The sequence below is a fragment of the Mus pahari genome, chromosome 21, assembly GCF_900095145.1.
Source record: "Mus pahari chromosome 21, PAHARI_EIJ_v1.1, whole genome shotgun sequence".
Classification (NCBI taxonomy): domain Eukaryota; kingdom Metazoa; phylum Chordata; class Mammalia; order Rodentia; family Muridae; genus Mus; species Mus pahari.
The window spans coordinates 21,425,452-21,452,071 of record NC_034610.1 but is presented as its reverse complement, the minus strand read 5'-3'; the positions used below and the strand labels follow the sequence as shown (position 1 = coordinate 21,452,071).

General features: G+C 53.6%; 1 protein-coding gene across 1 annotated transcript; it reads right to left on the bottom strand.

Annotated features, from left to right (window-relative positions):
* On the bottom strand, nucleotides 1-26,620 carry Neurl1b (neuralized E3 ubiquitin protein ligase 1B). The gene is made up of 5 exons (XM_021221710.2): nucleotides 26,509-26,620; nucleotides 9,496-10,041; nucleotides 2,625-3,317; nucleotides 911-1,036; nucleotides 1-593 (listed from the first exon to the last, which is right to left on the bottom strand). The coding sequence occupies exons 1-5, from the start codon at nucleotides 26,537-26,539 to the stop codon at nucleotides 349-351; spliced, it is 1,641 nt and encodes a 546-aa protein (XP_021077369.1). The 5' UTR covers nucleotides 26,540-26,620; the 3' UTR covers nucleotides 1-348.

Genomic DNA, 26,620 nt, shown 5'->3' with positions numbered 1-26,620 from the left:
CACCCAGACACACACACTCAACCCAACCCCAAAGAAGCATTGCACAGACAGAGGGTACCCTTTCCCAGCTGAAGGTCACCAAGAGGCAGGTGATCTGCCAGGCAGTTCCTGAGCTGAATCCTGGGACAGGCTTTTGGGGGTGATGTGTGTTTGAGCCAGAAGCAACAAGTGCTTGCCTGGGCTCTGGCCCCCAGGGCCTCATCTCCACACCTGTCCTGCCTTGCTCATCGCTGCAGAGTGGCAGACGAGAGATGGCTCTTGACCCCAGGCTCCCTGATAGCCATGGTGTCGCCCACCTAGCAGGGGCTTCAGAAAGGTGACCTTGCCTTGGCCGAGCCAGTTGCACAGCTACGGCCTGTAGATCTTGATAACATCCTTGATGGGCCGCCGGCAGATGGGACAGCAGGCCCGTGCCTGCCTTCGGAGCCGCAGGCCACAGCTGTGACACAGGCACATGTGTCCACATGTGTAGATGACCGTGTCCACCTCGCTGTCGAAGCACACTGTGCACTCTCCATTCCTGCTGCCTGCCGGCTCGGGTGCAGAGAAGGCTGGGGACACCGGGGGACTCAGTGGGGAGCTGGGGGCTGTCACTGCCAGAAGGGAGATAGGATTTCATTAATGGCATGGCTCTCAGGACTCTAAAATGTAGCGTTCCCGTGGTAGCAATGGGCACAGTCCCATCTTCGTTTACATTTTGAATTTTACCCGTTTTTGATAGTGCTGTCCCACAAAGCAGCCTTTGTCTTCTGATTCTCTATAGGTATTCACCCACTGAGCACAGCAGAGAGGAGCAGATGCAATGGCAAACACCACAGGCCTGCTCGGCCAGCAAAGACCAAGGCCACAGGCACAGACAGAGGACCCATGTCATGAGCAAGTCCCGCCCCTCCGGGTTCTGTTTCCTTACCCAGAGACGATTCTGACGCTGAGGACGACTGGTTGATGCCAAAGGTCACGTCTGAGTCGCTGTCATCCTGGGAGCCACTGAAAGATCCTGGTGGCGTCATGGTCTCAGAACTGGACTGTAAGGTACCTGGGAGTCAAACATACTCTATTAGGGTGTGAGAGAGAGGTACAGGCTAGTCCCTGCTTCTCATCTCTCTGCACCCTCCTGTCTAGTGATGGATGAGGTGACTGTTCGGGGTTCTGTGGATGTCTGTGCTTTGCCTCCTATTTAGGTACCTTCACCGTGGTATGGCTATAGCTCTATTGCAATATCTACCATAATATATTGTGTGTGATTTATATACTGTATAATATATGCATACTTTAGCTGTTATAGCTCCTATTTCAAAAACAGCCTTGGGATGCTGGGCCAGACGCAAAGAACCTTCCATTCTTTAATCCCACTGTGATTCGAGGAAGGGCATATAACCCAAGCAAGGCCACCGTGCTGCTGCCATTAGAACTATCGGTAAGGAAAGGCGCATGCCACTGTTGTAGGCTGCCAAGGGAGAAGCCTCTCTGAGGCAAGGCCTAGGTGAGTGTGGAGCCAGCAGAGGCTCATCCTGGGGGTGCACACTCATCATACAGACCTCGCTTTCCTGAATCCATCAAGAGACTCCCAGATTTCTGAGCTACTCTACACGTTTTACCTGGGGCACCAGAATGGGGCTTTGTCACAGATACAGGATTCCAGACTCTGAGCATCTCTCCCTGCCCAAGCTCAGCGCTAACTCGGAAAATATGTCCTTTCTTAGGAAGACGAGAGATGCTTCTTTTACTCCGTTTGAAGGAAGGACAACTATCATAGTAGCAACTTGGAAAACTTGTCTCAGGCCGAAATCTTAAATTAGGTGGTTCAACAGCAACGCTAACTGTAAAAAGCTCAAAATACCCTAGCCAAACCCCACAGACACCGCTTCTCCTTCAGACACCCAGGCTGTGGTGTTACGGCACGCTGTGTCAGACACCTGTTGAAGCCATTCCATCCATGGCAACCCCACTCTCTTCCACCCAGGACACTGACCCCCAGGAGAGTGGGATCTGCCCATTCCTTCAGGGCTGTGTGACTCTTGGATGATAATCTGCCTTTCTGTTGTCTTGTGTTTAGACGGGGGTAGTCATGTGGATTCGCAGGCCATTGGGAGCATCAAGGCCAACACGGTGGCATGGTGACTTTCTGCTATAACCTGGACTGTGAGCGTGGTGCTATGCTCTCTGGAAGACTTCCTTGACCATTGCACTTAGTCCCCCAAACTTGCCTCTGCTGTAGTGGCAAATGTCACACCGTGTAGTTGTCCCTATCAGCTTGTCACATGAAGCAAGTAGGTATCCTGTTCTCTGTTGGCCTGGCCCACAGCTTCTGGCCTCTTTGTCTATTTTTGCTAAGAGCAAAGACAAGAATTGTCTCCAAAGGCTCAAGCCTTCCCTCCACTATCTGCACTAGCGACGCTTCTCTTGCACATGCCAGTGAATTTCCCTTGTCTTTTACAGTAATTTTGTTATTTTTTTAATGTTATTTATTTTAGTATTTTTTAAAAAAAATCCTAGTAAGATAAAGGAAATAAAAACAAGTAAGTAAATAAATAATAAAGGAAATAAAACCATCTTCCAGCCAAGCCCTGACAGCAGCTGTCTTCTACAGGGAACTTTTGTTGGGGACCACGGTGCACACTCACCCAGGAGACGCAGCTGGCCCGCCACACCGCCGCGCACCGCGAAGAAGGCCCAGAGCGCCTGCGAGGTGTCCACGCACAGCAGGCGTCCCCGCGGGCGCCCGTTCACCGCCAGCAGGACGTCACCGCCCGGTCGCAGCGTGAAGCTGAGCGCGTCGCCTCCGCTGGGCACGGGCCCGGCGCGTGCCACCACCCAGTATTCCTTGCGGTCCAGCAGCGCAGCGGGATCGGCGGGTAGCTCAGATGGCCGCAGCGTGCCAGGATCGCAGGACGTGATGCCGAAGGCCACAGCCGCGGGTGCCGCGAGCCCCAGGCGCCCCACTTCTACGCACAGGCTCTCCCCCGGCCGCAGCGGCCGCTCGGAGAACACGAGCGTGCGGCCGCCGTCCGGGCGGGGCGCGCAGGCTAGCCTGCGGTCGGCGGACAGGCTCACGTCGGGGCCGCGCGTGGCGTGGAAGCGCAGCTCGGCGTCCAGCAGCGCGGGCGATGAGGCAGGCCTCGCGCGTTCGCGGGCCACGCACGGGACGGCGGCGTCGGGACGGCCGAGAGCCAGGTGACCCAGCTTGGCTACCACCTGGTTGTTCTCCAGCTCGTTGTTGTCGAAGTTGGCAGCGTCGTGGCTGCCAGGAGGGGGGCAGGCGCTGAGGCGGGCCTGGCCCAGGCGCAGGGGGGTCAGCGTGTCTGCGAAGGTGCTTTCTATGGGACAGAGGAGAGGTGTCAAGAGGCAACTGGCACCCAGGACCTCAAGCCTCAGACCCGGTCCCTTAAGCCTTAAGGGCCCTGGACTCCAGTTGTCCCTGATCTGCAACCTCAGATCCTACACACCACCCAGATCCACCGACCTCCAACCTCAGGTCTAAAATCCTGCGCCCCTGATTCCCTCTACCTCCAACTTCACACTCCGTAACTCACAAACCTCAAAACCTGGAGCTTACATTGCCGAGCCCTGAAACCTCAGACATGAGACTCAGAACCTACTCAGACCACAGAAGCCCACTGCCCTAAATGTAAGGCCTTGGCCCCCAGATCTGCCTGACTGCTGATCCTTAGCTCCCCTTATATCTCACTCACGTTCTCCCTGACCGCAGGCTTCCACCCAGGTCCTCTTGGCTGGACTGGATTAAGTGTGACTTGAGCCTCCAGCCCTGGCTGTACCCAACCTCCCATTGCTTTGGAATGGCCTTTCCCTTCCGTCTCCACCCGGCTTCCTCTTTCCTCCTGCCCTGCCCCGTCTGTTCTTGAACTTGTGATCTGTCTTAGTGTTCCAAGTTCTGGAGTTCATGCACCATGCCCAACTTCTTGCCTCTTTTTTTTTTTTCCTTTGTCTTTTCCTCTCTCTCCCTCCAGAGGTTTTCATACATTTGCACAGCTGGGCATTGGAAGTTCCTTTATTGTTTCCGTAGTTAAAGCAAAACATCAACCTAAACAGCAAATCCTACACTGGGGCCCTAGGCAGGCTAACCTGAGCTCACAGGTCTCACTTAATACAGCAACTGACAGGCATGAACTATCACTTCTGCCATTTAGCATGGGAACGGAGGCACAGAACCCAAGCTGTCTTGTCTAGATTCAGGGTTCTTTACCACAGTGCTGCCAGGAACAGAAAGGACAGGGCACATGACAGAATGGAGATAGGGGAGGAAAGAGGAAACGAGAATGCCAGTGTACTGAGTGGGCGGTGCTGTTTGCGGATAGTAGAGCAAGAGTTGGGGAGAGTCAAGAGTTCCATCTAGCAGGCTCAGTGCAAGGCTGGGGTGTCCGAGAGAGGCAGGTAGGCAGCAGGAGGGTGGAGTGTGCATTCGGGAAAGTCCCGTGGGGTTCCTGTGTTGGGAGCTAGATTAAGAGGTAGTGCAGGTTCTGAGAGGCAGGGATCTGTGTGCCCCATTGGAAGTGCTGTTCCCCAAGGGTGAATGCTGGACTGGAGAGTAACTCAGTCCTGTGAGAATAGGTTGTTATGAAGAGAGTAGGCCTGATCACCGACTCTCCGGCTTCTGGTTCCACTACGCTATGTCTCCTGCTTGTTGCTCCTGTCGCCCCGATGGCAGCTCCCAGAGGCCCTACAACCTGCACAACATGCTAAACAGATTTTCTGGCGAACCCTCAGGTATTTTGTTGTAGTAGACAGAAGCGAGGCTAACATAGAAGCCAACAGTTCAGAGATGGCATCCAAGTCCCGCTGATGTCCTCAGATCAGGGGAAATTGTCTTGCTTTATGAGAGCTTGTTCAAGTCTACAGCTGTTTATACATATGTACACATAACTATCTTCAGATTATGTTACACATACACACACATACACCCAATCACACCCTGCGTGGCTCTAAGAGCTAAATATATATTTAAAATATGTTTATATGTACTTTTAAAACATCTTTGTTGTTTTTATGTTTATGTGTGTTTTTCTTGTGTGTGTGTGTGTGTGTGTGTGTGTGCTATATACCTGGTACACACAGAAGCCAAAAGAGGGTGTTGGATACCCTAAGATTGGAACTACAGATATTTGTGAGTCACCATGTGGGTGCTAGGAATAGAACCTGGGTTCTCTGGAAGAGCAGCAAGTGCTCTTAACTGCTTGAACAATTTCTTCAGCTCCATGTGCACTCTTTTACATGTGTTTTATGTGTTCTGTTGTACACAACTCAAGAGAATGAGTGCACCCAGCACAAAATCCAGGGCCTTCTATCTCAGCAGTAGAGGGCCTGTGGTCTTTACAGTCAGGTACATGATGCCTTGCAAGGCCTATGGAGGACTGCTGCTCTGGCTTCTGTACCCACACCCAGATTTCCTTGGAGAGAATAACTCACCCTCACTGTTATCACCTGAGGAGTTGGGGTCTCTCGACCTGGCCAGTCACTACTACCCAAGCCTCTGCCTACAGCCACAAGTCAAGGGGTGGGGATGTGAACCCTAATGCATGGCATGAGGCCAGTCAGTCTTGGGACCCAGAAAAGCAGCTGGTAGGCCAGAGGCCTGCTACAGCAGGTAACCCTTTGTTTGGCCAAGCTGAGGAGGAAGCAGGAGGGAGAAGGGAAGATGCCTCCCCAGGCTCCACCCTTTGCCAGGTAGAGGTTCACTGTGGTGACCCTTTCTTCCTTAAATGATATTGAAGCAACTGAGTATTTCAGACTGCCCAGCCTGCGATGACATGGCTTTGGTGTGACATTGGGCAGAGGGAGGATGGGAGCCACTCGGACTCAGACCTTTGTGTCAGGAAGAGGGATGGCTCTCCTCCAGCCAGCATCCCTGGGCCCCACGGTGCTCTGGAATGCCAGTGTAACTTAGCAGATGTGAGCCTCAGTTTCCTTAGCTGCAGGCTGTCCCAGGGTGCACTAATTGGTAGCTCAGTCCTGATGTATGAGGCATAAGCCAATGGTCACAAATATAAATATAATGAGCTCTAAAGGAATCAAAGTGACTAGTGGGGAGGGGCAGGCAGCCAATGCGAAGGGCTTCCTCAGAATCACAGCGGGGCCTGGCTGCAGGCTGTGCCACCTGAGAGCCTTGGGTAAGCTGGGTGCTGGAAGCCAGCTCTGCTGTCATTGGCTTAGGTGCAGCCTACACGGAGACTTTCCAGGGGACTCCGTGTACAACCAGGGCTGAGAGCTGAGGAGCCAAATACAGAAAACCCGGCCTGGCAGACCAGGAACTTCAGGACTGGTCACTTTCCTTCTCAGAACCTGGCTTCTCAACTCAGCGGGGAGCCACACCCTGGATCTAGCTAGTCCAGTGTAGTAGTTGGACCCATTGCAGAAGATGCAGGGCGTATACTTCCACCAGGCCAAAAGCTGTGTGTGGCCTGTAGGCCCCTTTGACTTGAGTCCTGGAGCAGTGAAGGCAGTCCCAAAGACGGACAGTGTGTTTCCCAGGCCTGTGGTGATGATGAACTAAAGCCTGCACACACTGGAATTTTAGATAAACAAACTGGGTGGGTAGGAGCATGTCCTAAATACCATCATAGAACGTACTGGTGCTACAGTTTCTGTTTCGTTTATCTTACATTCAAATCTAAGTAGGTGGCCTGGATTTTTATTGCTCTGTTTGACAGCCCGACATCATCTTTGGGTCTTGCTTCTCAGGCTTTACTCCATGGGTATGAGAAGAGAGAGGGTAATAAGGGGGTACTGGGTGATGTTTTGGGGGGGAGGACTTCATGGCTGAGAATTTTAAAGCAATAAATTACCTCCCCAAAAGTCTAGAGCACACAGGGCAAACACTGAGCTACCTACCGGTGGGACCTGGGGTACCTCTCTCCCCAAGCCAAGTTCTCCCAGGGCTCGCTCAGGGTTGCACGTTACACTACCTCACACCTGTTGCCTGCTTTAAATATTAAGTCATAGTAGCTCAATATCCATTTATTTACTGGTATTTGTAAAAGTTTTATTCAGGGCTGGGGATCAAAGCTGGAGCCTTGCGTGCTGGGAAGGGCACTGCCGTGGAGCCACAGCCACCACTGAGACAGGGTTTTGCTGTGTGGCCCTGGCAGCCTGAGGCTGTTCTATGTGAATCAGGCTGACCTTGAACTCCTAGAGATGCACCTCCTCTGCCTCCTGGATGCTGGGGTTAAAGGCATATAGTAACACACCAGGGTCTTCTTATTTTTACTATCCCCCCTCCAAATCCCGCAAACCTAATTAACTTTGGAAGAGAAAAGAAAGAAAACATTACACAGATTGTTACTAACCCCTGGCTACTCTGGGGCATTACCTGGGCATTCTGTGAACCAAGACTTTCTGGGGTGGTATGCCACCCCCAGAAATGGTTGGTCTCTAAAACACCCTCATTCCCCAATTATGTCTTTACCTGGATGTAACCATTATCAACTTGCTTTCCCCATGGGAAAGACACTCATAGAGCCAGAAGTTTCCCACACATAACCCTGGAAATGTTTTTGTTGCTCTTTTTAACTGTACACAGGGCTGGGGTGGAGAGGTGGCTCAGTGGTTAACAGCACTGACTGCTCTTGCAAAGGACCAGGTTCAGTCCCCAACATCCACATGGTGGCTCATAACTCCAGTTCCTAGTGATCTGACCCCCTCTTCTGGTTTCCACCACATGCACACATGTGATGTAGGTACATACATTCAGGCATGCCCTCATACCATGAAAAAAAGCAACACAACTGCATGTGTTGTGGGAAGGGAAATTTGCCCATGACCCCACATCCCAGAGACAGAGCTCCCCAGCACTCGATGCCCCCATTATATGTTTGTGTGTTCCATGCTCAGGGACAACTCAAAAATAAGGAAACGGAGGCTCAGGTTGGCCTTGTTACATTGTGGGCTCTGCTTGATTCTCCCTAAGGGTCACAGAATACTGTGGTGGTGGTGGTGGGGGGGGGTGCAGGTTTGCTGACTGAGAAAATCAGAGGAGGGGTCCTGTGTCCCCTAGGTGTATCCAGACTCATTTAGTCATCAAGGCCCGGCCTCCAATCTGTATTTTTAAGAAATCCTAACCTACTTGCACTGCTCATGTGCGGTTGTGGTTTCTTGTCTGCTCACAGACATGGGCTGGATTGCTTCCCAGTTCTACAGGGATAAAGGGTGGTGGGAGATCTGGTGGGCAGGAAAGCTGCGGGTTTCTGAAGCCTTCATGGAAAACCTTTAAGGGAAAAGGGTGGGCAGGGGTGTGGTTAATGCCCAAGGGAGGCCCCAGCTCGGAGCAGAGCTCTTCACCCGGGACACAGGCCCCGCCCACAGACAAGAGAGCAGAGTCTTGCTTTCCAGCTGCTGTTCAAGTTTGGGCAATGCCTCAGGCCATGCACCCCTTCAGGCATCATTTCTTATAACCCTGCCAATGATCCCCTGAGCTGATCGCTATCACGAGCCTGCTTTACAGTCAAAAAGAACTAAAGTCAGGGAGGGCCCAGCTCTGCACCGAGGCCCCACAGACCAGTGAATAGCTGGGTGTGGGCAGCCGTCTCAGCAGCTCTCCTGTCCCTGCCTGTTCTAACCACTTAAAACTTCTGTGGCCGCTTTATTTCTGGGGGGAAGAGGCAGCTCCTGGGCCCCAAGTCTGCCTCCCATGCCTAGTGGTGGTGTGGGAGAGGGGGGCTCCCAAAACCAGAATCCAGTCCAAACATTTAGCTATTTGCACCATCTTCCCATAACAAACAAACAAACCAAGCAATTCACAGCAACCCCTAGTGTAAAGCACAGTCCGTTCAAAGCGCTAAGGAGAAGGATGAGGGAACAGCTACTTCTAGGAAAGAGGTGTCTCAGTGTGGCAAGCTTCAAGCTACAGACAGCTGGGTAAGTCAGTCTGTCTTTCTGTCCATCCTCTCACTTTGCCCCTGTGCCCTTCCTTACAGGCAGGTTACATGCAGAGATGTGTCCCCGTTCCCTGAGGAACCTACTCGCCTCATACCTTCCAGATCTAGGACTGGGTTGTTTCAAGTGCAGGCTACAGGCTCAAAGGAGAACAACTGACTGCCATCCACTGGGGTAGGAGAGATCAGACAATGGCCTCCCAAACCCACCCTGAGCCCCTTCGCAGTTATCTGGCTGCTGTGTCTGACTGCCCACTGGCACAGGTTCATCTGCAGAGTGAATGAATAAGAGCCAGTAGTAAATAAATGAATACTGGGATTGAGGGAGGCGCAACATGAACAAAGGAATGGAAAGGGGTGAATGGCAGCTTAGTGGTCTAAGAGTAATAAATTGGCTAGCCAAAGCATGGACTCTGCGGCCAGCCCACGTGGGTTCCCTCCCAGTCTGGTAACAAAAGTAATTCTCAGCGCCTTAGTTTCCTCCTCTGGAAATTGGACACCATTGCCTTTGTGAAAATCAAGCCACATGAGGCAGATGGGTGACTCAAATGAGCCAAGCCCCATGGAGTTGTGAACTCTGGGGATGTGCAGGCTGTGCCAACAGACCTACCCAGAAGCTGCACTTCGTCCGTGATGCCATAGACGTCGATGAGTGCCCAGAGTGGGCCGCCCACGGCCACACCGCAGTGGAACAGCACTGGCTCACCATCGTTGACACTGTAGAAGACGCGACCGTGGCGATCGGCCCAGTAGGCCAGCACCGTGTCCCGCAGCGCCAGGTTCTCGGGCAACGCCTTGGCCCAGTAACCAGGCCTCGTGACCAGGTCAGGGCAGGCGTACTTGGGGATATCCTGTGCGCTCATGAGCGACGGGTCGTGCGCAGTGAAGCCGAAGCGCAGCGCGCCGCTCCATCCGGGACGCACGGCCACCAGGCGCAGCCTCACCTGCTCGTACAGGCGAATGGGGCGCTGCGTGAAGGTGACGCCGTTGCAGAAGCTGTTCCGCCGCGTGGCCCTGCGCGAGTGGCCGTCCAGACGCACGTTCTTGCCCTTGGCCTGCGCATGGAAGCGCGGCGCCTCGCCCAGGACCGCTCGCCTCTCTGGGCCCAGGCCGTAGCAAGGCCGGGTGGCCAGGAGGCGTGCAGGAGGGCTAGAGTCTGTGGGCAGAGAGGAGGCATGTCAGCGCTAAGAAGTCCTGTGGCCTGGAGATTTATTAACCATTTCCATAAATTCCACCTTAGACTGGGCATGGATACATTTTAAATTCTAAAATTTAGAAGGCTCTGGGCTAGACCTAAGGAGTGCCTCCTCCCCGTCCCTAACCATGGCAAGTCACTGTACACATTTCGCAGATGAGCAAGCCAAGCTTGATGCTGGGTGTGCGGTAAAGGGCTCCACCAGTTTCATATCCAGTTTACGGCTTGGGGTCAGATGACCTCTTCATTCCCAGCAAACTCTCCCACATTTAGAAGCTTCGTCCTAAGATCACATGTGAGCTGCACGGTGCCCTAATTCTTGAGCATCAGTGGGGATGTCTAGCCGTTTTCCTTAAAATGCATGTTCAGATCGAGATAGGGATCTAGGGAACACACATTCTTTTGGGAGCCCTATGGCAGCCGGCACTCCCAGCCTCTGGTGTCTAGAGCTGGACCTCAGCGGCAACCCTATCACTGTCCCCGCCTGATTTCCTTGTCTACCAAAGGGTGCAGTAAACTCCCATCGCTACTGAAAGGCAGTGTGGATCAAATCCCCACATATGTGGGGCCACCTTGTGTCTGTGATGGCCCACTGGTAACCTCACGATTTCTCTGTGGCTCTGTCCTAGCCAGGACTCTGGCTTTCTCCTTTCTCTGATGGTCATAAAATTAGCTTGTCTAAAATGTGCCTTCTGGGGAGATTTTTCTCTGAGGGGCTTTTCAGAGAACTCGAGGGAGGAGGTAAGTGGGTGGCCATCGCAGGGAGGAGTTCTGATTTACTACAGCAGCAGAGGCCATTTTCAAAGTGTCAAGCTACCCCAGGGACAGCTCTGCCCACGCCCACGCTCACCCCAGCATGCACTGTGCCATCTATGGTCCTCTCAGGGATGGGCATGGGGGGTTTAGTTCACTCTAAGGCTGATGGCTGGGAGACCAAGGGAGAATAACAATCATGGTCCCTCTAAAAGCTGAAAAAGGAAGCAGCCTCTTCAGATAGAATGCACCCACACTCCGAAGACAATGGCAGACCAAGGGGCAAGATGGGAGGGAGGGAGGGAGGGAGGGAAGCCTCAGGGACTGTAGTCAACCAGGTACTTAACAAACATCAACCAAGGGTCCACTACTCATCAGACAGCACACTAGGCTAGGCAGTGAGGATACAGCTGTCCTAAGAGAGATAAAGATTCTCCTCTGAAGAGCTGACAGCCTCGGGACCAAAGCCTGACATCAAATGTGGCATCTGTGTTGGTGGGGTGTGCTGCAGAGAACAGTGTGCTGAGCTGGAGCCAAGACCCTGTCCTGGGCTTTCATGGCGAGCCTCTCTGACAGGTGACTAGAGGTAGAAAAGGAAGGAAGGGAACAAGCCAGCAGGTGTAGGGAGGACGCCAGGAGGCGGAGCAGCAGTGCAAAGACCCAGAGGAAAGAAAGTATCAATGCAGCTGGGGAGCTGTGGGGTGGAGACTTCACTTTACAGTTTTACTCTGAGGGAGCTTCAATAGTGGAAGCTCAGAGCTGAGAAGAAGGCTATGCTGGACCTTGGGGCAGGATGGGCTGTTGGGAGAGCCATGGCTTGGACAGACCTGCTGGATCCCAAGGCTCAGATGTGAGAAAGGCCAGTAGGTGACAAAAAGGAGTCAGATTCTGGGTGTGTCTTGATGGCCGAGGAGATACAAAGATTCTAATAAAATTTCCACAGAAATATAAAAACAAAACAAAACCACAAGATATATTTGCATTGAACGTTTAAACAATACTCAAGGAATAGAACCCGTTTTAAAGGGGGGTTGGTTCTTTAATGTATATTTGAAGAGGAAGCATCGAGAAGAGGTAGGGTAGGCTTGTGGCAGGTGTGGCCCAGGGCTGGGGCTTCCGTTACACCCCCATGCCCAATAAAGACCTGACCACACCAGGTCCTTGATAAAGGCTAGCCTAGCAGTTAGCTACACTGGCTTCTCCCACAGCCTGTTTGCAGATAGGGAAATGGGACAATGGAGGGACTGCAAGACCTAAGCTTAGGTCAGTCCCTTCTGTGGACTCTAATAGGCTACTCAAGTGCAGCCATGCGAGTGTCAGGGCCACTATTGCTCCAGGTCAACCAGGCACAGCTTCCAAGTTGGGGCAACAGAAAGAGTTCATCCTTCTCCACACACACCCTGCAGTCAGTCGCTGCCTCCATGGTCCCCTTCCCCACTACCATGCCCTGCTGCTGGGGAGACGGCACTCAAATCCAGCAGCTGGGGTGCAGTCCTGGTGGTTAACCAATACAGACCTTTCCATTTCAGACAGGCTTTTACTTACAAACTCTGCAGTCACCATGCATCCAGCAAACATCCCAAGGCCGCTTACTCTGTGGTACTTGTCCCTCAGTCTCCTTTCTGTTCTCTCAATAGAGCAGCAAGGGCCTGGGTGGGGAAGGCTACAGAGAGTACTCACAGGAGGCCCTGAACTGACACTAGAGAGTGGCAGGCTGTGTTCCTTCCACTGCTCATTCAAGTCTTTCGTTTATTCACCAGATCCGTGCTTTCTGCAGACCCCACACAGTGATTTGCATCGCTCCAAAGGAGCATAAAGAAGGCAGCCTCATGCCCCAGCACCCAGGAACTGTAGGTGGCAGTGATGTCCACAGAGACAGGTCTTGAAAGATCAGAGGGGGGTGCTGTGAGCCAAGCAGGGACTGGTTGCTGTGGGGAAAGGGAAAGACTGCAGTAGTGCGGGGCTTGGGGTGCCAAGGCTGGGTAGCCACTGCTGTGAAGGGTTGCTGTATGTGCTGTCACTGTCCTGGCACTCAGCTGGATGGCCCTAAATGCCAAGCCAAGAGGCTCAGCCCAGGTGGCAGGACCCAAGGTGAGAAGGGGCTGTGTGTAGGCTTCCAGCAGACGGGCCTGCGGCCAGTCAGTACTGCCTATGATAAGAACTACAGAGACCTAAGAAGTTTGCAAGGTAAACTCCCAGCAAGCAGGATGCCCAGTGTCAGCCATGAGCAGGGTCAGCATACACAAGCAGACTTGGGACTACAGTTTTTGCCAGTGCCCAAAGACCAAGGACATGCCTCTGCTGAATTCTCCAGGAAGCACCGATGGGACTCCACAGCAAAGCCTTCAGAGCACCCAAGTGCAGTGTGAGTGTGGTTGACTGTACTTCTCTCCCGGCCCCACGCTCTCTGTGCACCGGTCCTATCTGACCATCACAGCCTCTCACCAAGCAGCCCGGTAGGCTCAGCAGCTGTTAATGGAGCCCAGTCTGATGACTCGGGCAGGGAGGCAGGCAGAGAGATGGGGAGATGCATCCTCTGCTACTTTCAGGCGCAGTCCCTGCAGACTCCACTATGCTTTTGGACAGCAGGCAACCAAAAGCCTCAGGCTGACATATTTGTTTAATTTTGATTACACAGTTCAACTTCCTTCAGGGAATGAGAGATAAACACTCTGCTCCCCCCCACCCCCACCGCCACCACCACCACACACATACACACACACTGAGGCCACAGACCCGGTGAGAGGCAAAGAAAACCAGAGTGATGGACAGGATGGAGAGCTGTTGCGCTCTTGACACAAACTGAAGACACTTAAAGGCCAACAGGTGTCCTGAGGTGCCTCCAACACCTGCTTTGTTAGGCCCAAGGACACGGGAGACTCAAGCTCTCGGGAGGGCCACGACTACGTACAGCGATGGGAAACTGTATTCATTCACTTCAACAGGGGCAACAAGAGCTGTGTCACAGAAAGCTGGGGAAGAGATGGGTACTATCAGCCTAAACCCATAGCACTGTTCACCTCTGCGCTGGTCCTACCATAGGCCGATGCCCTCTACTCTGCATTCTCCCCACAATGGGTGATTCTCATCATGACTGCTGTTGGCTTTTAAGAGGAACCTTCACCTGCAAGATTACTGTACCCACTTCCGGTAGACAAGCAAGCTCTGGGCAGCCACGACCCACAGTGCATAGCACAGGAGCTAAGGCATACGCCCCAGCTTGCCGACCCCTTTCCTGCAGCAGTCTGAGGCTCAGTCGCTTCCCAGCTCTGTTGAGCCTCTGTTAGTATATACCCAGTCCTGCCCCAGGTCCAGCCTTCCTGGCGTGTCATGGTGGGACATCCTGTCACAGCTGCTGAGCTGAAGCCATGAGCACAGAAGTTCCCAGCTGCTGCCACCAGGACCAGATTCAGACACCATCCTCACAAGAACATCCAGCTAGGACGAGGCTTCCAAATCACACGAGGACAACCCCGTGTCCCTTTGCTCGCACAGCCAAGGCCCCGGGCTAGTGAGGCCCAGTCAGTGGAGGGATTTCTAGGACTGAGACAGAGTGGATCCCAGCAGCTACCTTGTCGTTGACAACAGGGACAGTCTCTGCCTGAACGTCACAGCCAGGGGTATGGGGTTCCCTAGAGTTCACCCACAGGAACAATGCCTGACACTAACCCGTGACAGATTCAGGGCTGGAGAGGGCAGATTGGGCATTTCCGACGCCCAGTCCTGGATAAGCCTAGGAATGATCCTCTTGGGTGGCTCCTGCTGGGTGGCTCTGGGCTCTGTCTGTGCTTTGCTACTAATCTGCCCGAGAAACCCTGAGCAACCCTTTGCCTCTCCAGGATGTAGCTTTGCCATCTGCAAATGGTGGATGACCTAAGACCTCCACCCTGGGGTGGCTGGCAGGGGTGATGGGAACATCCACAGATGCTCCCCAAAGTTCTGGCCCTTAGCAGAGAGGTAGCAAATATTCATGCCCTCCATCAAGGTGCAACCAATGGGCAAGCCCTGCCTCCAACTAGATCTCCGTTGGCTCCAGAGAGCACTGCCCTGTAGCCATACAGCTTCAATTCAAACCAAGCAGTGTTATGCTTGCTGTGTGACCTTAAACTCCACGCTTAACATGTCTGAGTTTCAGGAAGACCTAGAAGACTAGTGGACGTCATTCTGGGAGACCTTCTGATCTCGTTTGGAGGATGGCACGGGCTTATGTGATAAGTACTATGGTGCACACAGTGGATGTCTGTGAGACATTTAGCTGTCTTTAATCAGTGTGCTAGGGACACATTCAGCTCTGTCTTTAATCAGTGTCCTAGGGACACATTCAGCTCTGTCTTCAATCAGTGTCCTAGGGACACAGTGTCCTAGGGACACAGTCTCTCCCAGAAGGCCCATGAGTTTGGCCAGGAAATGCCACCTCAAACCCTTATGGCTACCTCCAAAGACAGAGGCCTGTTCTTAAGCCATCGTGTGCCGGGCACGGGTGTGCTATGCCAATCCTCCCCAATCCTCACACCACTGACCCTTTGATCTATGTCAGGCTGAGGACACAGTACTCGCTGCCAGGCATGCTAGAAGCTTCGACAACACTGGTAGCGATGATGGCATTCTGGTTTCATCCAGAAGCAGAGCGTGCCCAACTTTAACAAAAGCAGATGCTTCGTTGGGAATCCCTGTTGAGCTCCAAAGATGTGTTGGACACAGGCCTTCACGCTTGGTCCTGAAGCTGGAAACACCCCTGCGGAGTCACTACCTTCCGTTTCCAACAGGGAAGAGAGGCTACGAGGTCAGACCCGGGGCCTTCCTCCGACCCACCCGTCTTCAGGGCAGCTGGTTAAATGCTTAGGAAAGGGCAGTGTGGGATCTCGGGTCTTACTGAGAGCAGTGAAGAGGGTACGGCCTTCTCTCCCCAGAAACAACCCACACCCCGTGCACACAATCAGACATTCACTTCAGAGGTTTCCTGGACCCTTGGTTCATCCATCCTTAGATTGTAGACCTTGAATGAGAAATATCTGGTTTTGGTCGCTCTAATACAACATGCAAACCAGCTCTGCAGGCAGCATAAAATAACATGGGATGTGCCTGTGTGTGTAGGCAAGCTTTAGAGATAAGAAAACACACACACAAACACACACACACACACACACACACACACACACACACACACACACACACAAAAAACCCTGAGGCTTCCCGCCACACCAAAAGGGCAAGGACTTGGGTGTCCTTGGCAGCAGGGGAGACCTTTCCATTGGTGGGTTTGAAGTGGCTAGAAAACGACAAACTTGCCCTGGCTCCCCTGCCAAACACAGCAACAGGCGCACAGGGGACTTTGTTCTTGGCCTCACAGGCCTCGCTGGCCAGTACTCTGGGTGGACGAGGGCCAGCCCGCGCTGGAAACCGCCACTGGCTGCCTCCTCTTTGCTCTGCAAACAGCTATCAACATTCAACAGACGTGGAGGGCTGGGGGTCCCTCAGGGCTGCTGGGGGAGAAAGTCTTGTCTGTTCTCTGGGGCCCGTGAAGTGTAACTGCCCCCTCAGCTGTGCTGACTTTGAAGGGACCCAGGCAGAGTGTCATCTGGTTGTCCCTCCAACTGTATGTCCCGTCCTCGGCCAGATTCGTTCTTAATGAAAGGACCCAGGAAATGCCAGCCTATGGGTGCCAGCTTCAGGGTTAAGAACTCAGAGCTGTGTAGGCCAGAGAGAATGTCCCTCATTCCTTCCTTGGTACATCACTTCCTCCTCCACATGACAGCTCTGTAGCATCCATTCTGCGCCAGTGCCTGTGTGGGATGTGGGGTGTGCATCCCAGCGAGTCCCACAGAGGGCTCCCCTGCTGTCTTCTTCCCCCTAGGAGGTAGATTTAGAGCTGAAAGCAGCTCTAAGGACACACAGACACACAGACAAACTGCACAGGGAGGTCAGAGGAGCTGTCCGTCAGACAGAAGAAGGGCTGGCAGACGTGGTTCAGGCAGGGAACAGGCAGCAGGGAAACCCGGGAGAAGAGAATAAGCAGACAGCATTGGGAGCTTTGGTGGAGCAGGAGGACACAGAGGGAGCAGAGGGCTGTGCGATAAAGCCCCGGCAAAGATCGTCAAGAAAGCTTGGGGCTGCTTAAGAGTTTGTGGACAATGCCCCCAATGGATCTACCTCTCTGAAGAATGAAGTGCACACTGTGAACCTCCCTTTCTTCCCTGCCTGTCTAAATGGCCCAATAGAAGAGGCACGAGAAAGGCAGCCAGGATTTTGAACATCGAGTCCAATTGCCACATCCCCCACCCCAGTGGCTCTTCTCCAGGCAGCTCTGGCAGCTGCTCACTGATAAGCTGGCTGGAGCTGTCCAGGCCTGTGTTTCCCTCTCTTTTTGCCTTGCAGACAGCCAGTCCCCCAACCTGGTGTTCTGAGCGGAGGCTTTGTGCCAGGTGAGCACCTACAGGTTCTCCTAAGAGTTGGGTGTTTGTGCCAACAGACCTACTCAGCCCCTTGAAAGGTGGACATGGAACAGGGGTGGAACAGGCTCTCTACCACACTCCTCTTCACAGACTCACACTGCATAGCATGTCTACCTCAGGTCTTGCTAACATCCCAACTGCAAGGAGAGCATTGCAGATGTAAGCGAGGCCATTGTGGAACTTGGCACAGAAAGGGACTCTGGCTGGGGCAGGCAGAGTGGCAGTGGAAACTATCAATCAGCTGGTTCACAGCCTCAAAAGAAGGTCAGCATTTGGTGGAACTCCGGACAGACAAAGGCAAAGAATATGAAAAGGGAAAGCGGTGGCCGTGGAGTGGGGGAGCTCCCATGGAGGAGGAGCTCCGAGGGAGGAGGAGCTCCTGTGGAGGAGGAGCTCCCGTGGAGGAGGAGCTCCGAGGGAGGGCCTGCAGCCCTGAACAGAGCTAGAGGGACATCTGCTGGAAGGCTGATCCTTGGAAAGCCAAGGCCACCAACCCAGAGACAGAGGTGGCTGCTACAAGCCCCGCCCCTGAAGAAGAGGACCTTGGAGAAGCAGAGGGACTGCTTAAGCCCTGGCTGACTGAGGTGGGCTGACAGTGGGGTTCTGAGCAGCCATCTAAAATGGGATCAAGATGCTGTGACCACAGCCTGTGAGGAGGCTTAGCACATAGTAGGCCAAGGTGTGCTTAGTTTTACACTGCAGGCTGGCTATTATAATGTCTCATAGTGCCTACTGCCCTAAGAGGTGAAGGCCTGTGCTGAGCCTGTGAGAGCCTCTTTCATACAGGCTTCCTGCAGCCAATCTATAGGTCAAAACCCATTTCATAGATGGGAAGATGAGGCCTAGAGATGGGGAGGGTCTAGTCACGGCCAGGGCACAGGTCAACCACATTTGAGCAAACGCCCACACTTGTTTCCATGGGACAGGAAGGAGATGCTGGGTGTAACAGGACAACTTAGTCTTAACCCCTCATCTCAACAAATCTGGGTATACGGATTCTTTGCCTCTAAGCATAAAGGCCACATGTGGAGTCCTACTGTGTGCAGGGGTCTAACTGTCTCTCATTTCCGGAGACGGAGGAGAGCAGTACCATCATCATTCTCATCCTAAAGATGACAAGGGGATGGAAGTTCAGAGTGGGGAGCAAGCTTGCCCGAGGACACACAGCTTAGAGGCGGCAGGACAGAGATTTGCACTAAGCACTGCCTCCAAGCCCAGGGCTCTTTCGTATACCTCTCTTGGAATTCTAGCCAAGTCCAATTGTAACTGATGTAAGACCCTGGGTTCGGCTCCAGACATCAGTGCCCAAATCTGTCAAGAGGGAGATAGAGTGAGATGGCGCAGAGCCCCCCCAGTTCTGAGAACAAAGTTCCCATCTTCCGGGACAGAGTCCTATGCTACAACCTAGACACATGGAAATTCCACTCCTCCATCTTCTGCCCTTGAACACCAAGGACCTTGAAGGACAGGAAGCTCCCTTGAGGCCCAAGGAGAGGCTGTTTCCAGTGGAAAGTTACTGAGTCCAGCTTTGGAGGTACAAGGTGGAGCGTGTGCCTACCCATCCCATAAATCTATCATCCTGGGGGGTCAAAGGGAAGTGAGCACATGCCCAAGGGCCATAACTGTGGTATAAACTGGGTGGTGTTGAGGGTGCAAACAAAATGCCCTGGGCCCTCTGCCAGCCCACAGCCAGATGCCCCCGCCTATCCACTTCCCCAAATGGCTTACTCATTAAAGAGCTTTTCCTACCAGTGGGAGGCAAGGTCTGAGGTAGGGTGCTACTAGGCCAGTGGAGTCCCCGTGAGAAGGAATGAGGAAGGATTAGGGTGCTTGGCGGCTGTTCACAAACACCTGCCATTGAGCTGAACCGCGTAGAGGCTGGCTGGATTAGCTGGGGCGAGTGGCTTTCCATTACCTCACTGTCCTGATCTGTAAAACGGGTCTAACTCCTTCAGACCATTAAGGGGACATAAGAGCAAGGGTGAGAGGGCCACAGAAAGCATCCCTGGCTCACCGGGGCCCCTATCCCAGGATTCCAGAACAGACTGTTCTCTGAGGATATATGTGACATGTGGCTATGGCAAGCCACTCCAGACACAGGTATACCCTCACCCTTGCACCAGGGACCTTGACTTGTGGAAGTCTTTCAGCACTAAAATCTGTCTCTCTGGACACAGCAGACCTCTGCCCACACTGCCATGCACATCATTTCTGAAAGTAGCTCACAGGTCCTGGAGGCCCTAGCTGCTAGTGGGGGACATTTCCAATGGGATGGCCTGCGTCTCTTCCCAGCTGCGCTGCCCAGAAAGCCCCACGACAGTGCCTGTCCTCTGACTGGCTATGGCAAAGACTGGGACGTATACTCCAGATGTGGGGGCTTCTCAGGCAGGAACCCATGGTGAACCCACAGTCCACCAGGAGCGTGCTCAACCTTCCATGCCTGCAGGTGGAATTCAGGACAGCCAAGCAAAGAATGCAGAACTGCCGAGAGTTAACCTGCAGGGGGCACCCTCCTCAATCCAGCAGTCCTCAGGATCAGTCCTGCCCTCCAACGTGCAGAAACTGTGTGCCCCAGGGTAAGGGACTGCTTCTCCCTGGGGCACACAGTTAGTAGCAGTCTCCTGCCAGTTACTTGTGGCTAAAAGCAGTGGCTATTAGGGACTGTGGCTGCTGTACGTTAGCAGTTATCATTACCCTGTGTTTGACTCCTCTGAGAACACCTGATCCAGGCTCGCAGCCTGCTGGCTGGGTGGATTCATGACTCTAAGGCACAAGATGAATGCTCTTCTGGTCCAGAGCTCGGCACACCTGGATGGTATCATCACCTCAGTGTGCCGGGAGAGGGTGTAGCTTGGAAGATCATGCTACCTGACTGGCTGAAGGGATGCAGAACACAGATGTAGGTAGATAATCAAGGACTCTGGCCTACACATCAGTGATAGCCAGAGTGGGGACAGGATGCTCTTGCCTGACATCCAGCCTCTCAGCTTTGCCCACTGAGCTCGAGTTAGCAAATGTAGGACTGTGGTGCCTGCCGCGGCTTGGGTATGCAGGTTCCACTGGGCAGGCACATGTACCCTGAAAGAGGCCAGTGCGGAGCCACACCCACCTTTGTGAATGCAGAGCCCAGGGTACTGGGAGGGAATGTTTTGCCATAGGCGACCGGGATAGGAACGAGTCACCTTCAGATGACGGAGAAGGAAAGTCCCAGGATGCTTAGGGTGGGGACAAGGGGCATCCACTTGATGACAGACAAAGGTTCCTGAGGGCAGGCCTGAGGCTGGGTTGCTCACCTGCCTCTTCTCAGCCACCTAACCCAGGGCAGGTTTTACTACTGCTGAGTCTGTTTCCTGGTCTTGCCCCTTAGCCTCTGCTCCCACTGTCTGCCTCCAGGCTTCTGTTTTACACCCCAGAGCACAGCACCAAATACAGACAGAAGTGCAGAGTCTTCCCTTTCCACCCAGGGAGGATGAAACAGTCTGACCCTGGCCCTGGTGGGGAAGCTAGGGAGTAGATTGCACTCGGTCTGTAAAATCCTCCATCACATCCCTCCCCACAAGTCACCCCATTAGCACCGGCCCCAGACCTCTGCAGTTCTGCTCCTGTCTTCTCCCCCAGGTCTTTGACCTTGAGCCCTCTGCCTTCAAAGTCACTTCTCCCAGGATGGAGTATACCTCCTCCAGGAAGCACTCCCTAACTCATCCTCAGGCCTCTCTGTCACTCACCATCACTACTGTGTCTTGCCTGGTGTCATCCACTAGAACCTGACTCCCCAAGACCAGACTATGGTTCCTGTCCCAGCTAAGTGTGCCAACTGCCCTATCAAAAGCGGGTGCTCTGGAAAGGGCCGGGGAGCCTGAGACCACTGTCCATGTACCTGAAGGCCACCTTCCAATCTAGTCCTGGATCTGAGGTTGAGACTGACCCAGCTACCTGCCAGCCAGTCCTTATACCCCCAGAGGCAAGACTGGGAACTTCTTTCCCCAGCGACAGCCATGACCATGGTGGCCTTCTGTCTTGCTTACTGCTCCCAGAGCCTACTCAATTGATCCTGCCTTCCTGGGAGCTGCCCCTCATGTTCCTGCTTCCTGCTGAGGATCTGGGGTGCAGTGTAGCCTTAGCCTAAGGTCTGAGCTCCAGGCTCTACCCTCACCTCCCCTGCAGCCAAGTGGCCTCTGTCCCCAAAGGCTGTATTCATCAGAGATACATTTGACCTGTGACATGGACATGAGCAGACACCCTAGCACTGAGGAAGCCTGGGTTCAAGGCCAGTGTAGACCGTACAGAGTGAGAACCTGTCTCCACAGAACCCTCTTGGACTGTAGAGACGGCTCCCTGGTTAAGAGAGAGCCATTACTACTCTTGCAGAAGACCAGCATTTGGGTCCTAGCACCCATAATGGGAAGCTTATGACACCATATTACTTCAGTTCTGGCCTCTGCAGGCACTACACACATGTGGTACGCACACACACACACACACACACACACACACACACACACACACACGGCTGGAGAGACTGCTCAGCATTTGACAGCATTTGCCAATCCTCTAGGGGACCTGAGTTTGGTTCCTAGCACCCACACCAGACAGTTTAAAACCACGAGCATTCCAGTTTCAGGGAATCTGACATCTCCGACTTCCAAGGACATCTGCACTAATGTGCACAATCTCACACACGTGCATATACATAATTAAAATAATAAGACATATCTTTACAAAATAATCCTTTTATAATGAGTGCATGCTAGTATATTTTCTATGTTGTATCACTAAAGAACATTTAGTAGCTGGAGTTGACCCATAGTAGACAGGCACGTTGGTGGCCCACCTTGGTTTGGGGATAGGGTGGCACTAAGCTGGTCCACTCTACAAGAAGGATGCTGCTGTCTGGCCATGGCATTCAAGCCTGCACCCCATGCTGGGCACATGATAGACGTTGGTGACCACAGAGTAACTAAGGCACAAAGCCACATGGAGACCCTAAGAGCAAGCAGACACTCAGCTGGACTTCCTTTCAGAGGTAACCTCCTCTTCCAGGAAGCCTTCCTAATCAGCCACAGTGAGGGACGGGCAGGTAAACCAGATAGGATGGAACAGAAGAAGCCTAACTTGCTGTCCAGAACACAGACCACCTCTCCACTTTGCATCCATCCACACAGGATAGACCCCAGCTCCTCTCCCTATATCCACTGTCTGCACAACGCAGCCCACGGCATCCTTACAGGGCCTCACCAAAGGGAACTTGTCCAGCCTACACGGTAGCATGTAAGTCTCCAGGCAGTTGAAGGAGCTTCTGTGTGGCCTTGAGGCTCAGCTCAGATAGAAAAGAAAATGTCAATGACCTGGGGGAGAAGAGGGGCCAAGAGGACAAAGGAGGCCCAACTCAGCTCCACACTACATCTGAGAGAAGAGGGTGCAGAGAAAAGAACTGACACTTGTTGGCCTTTGGCTGGCTATGGCAGTCTTGACTGATATCTTCCCAGGGGCCGAGAAAGACATGGCTCAGAGGCACCAGCAGCTACTTGCTCTGAGAGCATCATCTCAACAGTCAGACAGGATGCTATGCAGCAAAGTGGCCAAGCAGTGTAGGCTCTGCCTAGGCTTGCTTTGTCTAGGAGAGCCTTGTTTGAGTTGATGGGGAGAGGGGCTCTGTGGGAAGGATCATTCAAAGCAGGGGCGAGTACACCCCATCTAGACTTAGCAAGCTATGTAGTAGGTTAGGAATCCTCTCTCTGTCTGTCTCTCTGTTGTCTGTCCATCTTTATGTCTGTCTCTCTTCCCCCTATGTACAGTGCTTCGGCCCTTGACTTTTCTGAGCCTTCATCCTTTATCTGTGAAATCAAAGATAGCCCCTTTGAACACACATAGTGAAGATCTGGCCCAGTCTGCCATGGCAGCCCAGTGCAGACTTGGCATACCTTCTCAACCAAAACTTCCAGACAAGTACCTGGTTATTGAGCAGACACTGAAAGCCATTGGCTTGGCCAAGTACTGGACAACTTAATGATTAAACCAAGTCTACAGTTTGAATTCAGCATCTCCTCCAAACAGTGCTACAGGTGAACCCCAGAGGTACACAGGGAAGGGGCTAGAATGTGCTGGTTGGTACCCACCCCATCCTGGAATGGTACTCCCCCCCCCATTTCTACCCATTTATTTTCTCCTTGTAAAGTCCAGGGGAAGCCCAGGACAAGAACAATACTGTGGGGGCATTAGGAACCTGATGGATCTCCATCAGCTAAGTCCCAGCTTGGATGGAGCCTGTGTGGGCTGGTCTTACCCAGTCTCTCTGTGTGGCCTACCTCTAAACTGGAGGGTACTATACCTTACGTTGCAGGGTTGAACTGCACCTAGGAAGGGAGGCTGACGAACACAGTAGGAGCTTGACAGATGCAACATCTCCCGCTGACCCTTGCTCTCTCCTGGGTCAAGGGTATAAATCAGAATATGTTGGTGCAGTTTGAGAGAGCTGCCAAGGTTATGAACACCAACCAAAGGGCACTTCCCTTTCCTTGGCATTTCCTTATTATGCCATGCAGCACACCATGTGCATGGTGGAATGCCCAATAAACATTATCTAAACCATGGTGGCACTTAATAAGTGTTATCTGAGCCTCAATTGAGAGAATAGTGCCTGTCAGGGAAAAAAAAAAAGGAGGACTTTGGATCTAAATAAACCTAGATCTCATTTCTGGCACTGCCAACTAGAGGAGCTCCAGTAGGCAAGGGCAAGCCATTTGACCTCCGAGAGCCTTGGTTTTTTGGTTTTTGCTTTTGTTTTCCATTCATCAAATGGGAGTAATGACTCTGCTGGGAGGGGTTGCTGGGAGGACTAAACTCATTCATTCATTCATTCATTCATTCATTCCCCAAGCATCCAAACATCGATTGTGTCCTAGCCCCTACTCAACACACAACAGTGATGAAGCATACATGTGTCACCCAGTGACTATGCTCAGGAGAACCATAAAGCAAAGAAAGGGGTCTGGGAGGGAGTGACAATGTCAAGACTCAGTCTATAGCAGGGGCCTGAGGGGAGGGGAGGGGAGGGGAGGGGCGGTCCCTCGAGGTCAGCGTGAAACTCGCAGGCAGCCTGCTCGGAGTGTGATCAGAGTGCTGCAGCCTTCAGAAGCGCGATTGGCTTGTGACTGCAGCCACATATGCAGGGAGCTGGACTAGAACCCAGGGGCTCAGCAAACGCCAGCCCTCTATTTCCAGTCCCACCCCATGCCCTGAGAAGGAGAACACAGGCTTCCTCAGGGCCAGCCTGTGCCAAGTACTCCTTCAGCCAAACATGCAGGCTCCATGTGCGCTCCACCACCCGGTTCTGAGCCTGCGCTAGGCACTAGGTTCTGGGCTGGGCAAACCAGGGAACGAGACAATCAAGGCATGGAGTCTGTCCTCACAGAACCCCTAGAGAGTCACAAGAAGACACAGTGATGGTGCAGCACGGTCATACAAACACGAAGCCTTAGGAAGGTGTCCCCATTAGGGCAGAGAGTGTAAGGTCCCTGGGAAAGGTGACCAGGGAACCAGGTGGTGAGACATTGACTGGACAAGAAAGAACAGTCCAGGTGTGAGAGGGTGTGTAGATGCCAGACGCTAGTGGCAAGTAGATCTAAGAACAATATGTAAGTCTGCATTTTGGGCACCTGCTATCTGATGTGCCTCCTCACTTGGTACAAGCGTTCGTTCCTGAGGGTAGGAGGTTCCCACACAGCACGGGGTGGCCTGCCTTGACTCTGAGCCCCCAGCCTGGAGAGCTCCACCCACAGCCACAGACTCCAGGGGAATGGACACCCCAGCAATGTGTGAGCACTTGGTGAGACAGCCTGTCCCTTGCTTTGCTCCAAGTGTGACCCACAGGTGGCAGAATGGCTTTTTAAAAACCAACCAGAATAGCACAGGAATTGCAGTTGAGTATGGAGTGTGTCTCAGCCATGGGCTTCTGTGGTTGCCATCTCTGATGAGACCTCAGGTCCCTCCAGCTCAGTGGCTGGGTCTCCTCAGCCTAGTAAGAGCCATGTGCACAAGAAGCGGTCATCACTCTGTCTAGTACAGACCCAGGTTCCAAAGCCACCTCTGAAGCTGACCAGCCTGACTCCACCTGGCTGACCTTAGGAATGATCCAGTTGAAAGCCACCCAGGGGCTTCTTAGTAGAAGGGGCTGTCTCCCTCCCCGGTGGCCCCTGGGCCTCAGGTTGGCCCAATCCCTTCCAGGGGAGGAGACAACTCTATTAGGGTAACTGCTGGAGGAAGGGCTGTGGGGGTGTCAGAACAGAGATGGGGTGTCAGCTGGGCTGCGCTAAATATGACCTACAGCCAACTTGCTTCTTCTCTGAACTACCCTCCCCCAACACACACAGACACACAGATACACACAGACACACACACACACACAGACACACACACACCCCACAGCCTTTGCCTAAGGTCGCCGCGAATGCCCAGTTTTATGCCCAAACACTTCTGAAGACTTGGGACACAGTGGGGGTGAGAGGCGGGGCAGACAGGCTGACAGGGCCCATGCAGTCTCCCACCACTGCCTGTCACCGGGTCATTTCTCCTGTTCTGAGCTTAAACTTCTTGTGTAAAATCGGGTTGCCTTTTCATAGGAGGACGCTTCTTTGCAGACAGGCAGTGACAGCCTCTGCGCGCTGACATGTTCCACCATCACTAGGCATTTTCAGCGAGGCGTGGCGTTCCCGGCCTCCGCAAGCCCGTCCCACGCCCCTCGCCCACCGCCTTTCTCGGGTCTGGGAAATTCTAGGGCGCTCTTAACTAGGGGGCTATGCGTCCCGCAGCAATTGCTCAGATGGGCTGGGAGGGCCCCCAACAGAGCGGACACCCGAACAGGGCACAGCCGGGCGCGCGTGGGAACGCCGCCAAGAACTAGCACGTGTGTCGGGGGCTGCCTGCGGGCTGTACGCGGAGACCCGGGACACCCGCGCCCTGCAGTCCCCCTGAAGGGCTCCGGGCGGGGGAAGCCCCGATACCCCCCTCCGGCTCGCTCAATAGCGACCTCCGGCTGGAACAAAGGCGTGGGGCACACGGCCAAGGCCAGGAGAACCAGGAGGGGTGCGTGCATCCCCGCAGGGGTGCGGCTCCGGGGCTCGGGCTCCGGCAACCAGGCTCTGGCTTGCACCCGGGCTCCGCGGCTGCGACGACCCGGGGAGGACCAGGCGCTCCGCGCCACTTCGGGGCGCGGCTCCGGGCGTACCTGGCAGGGTCCGGTGCACCGTGTTGCCCATCGCTACTCCGAGACTCGCGGCGCGGGGCTAGCTGGGCGGGCCGGGGGCCGCGGCCGGGCTGCGGGGCATTGCCGCTGCACC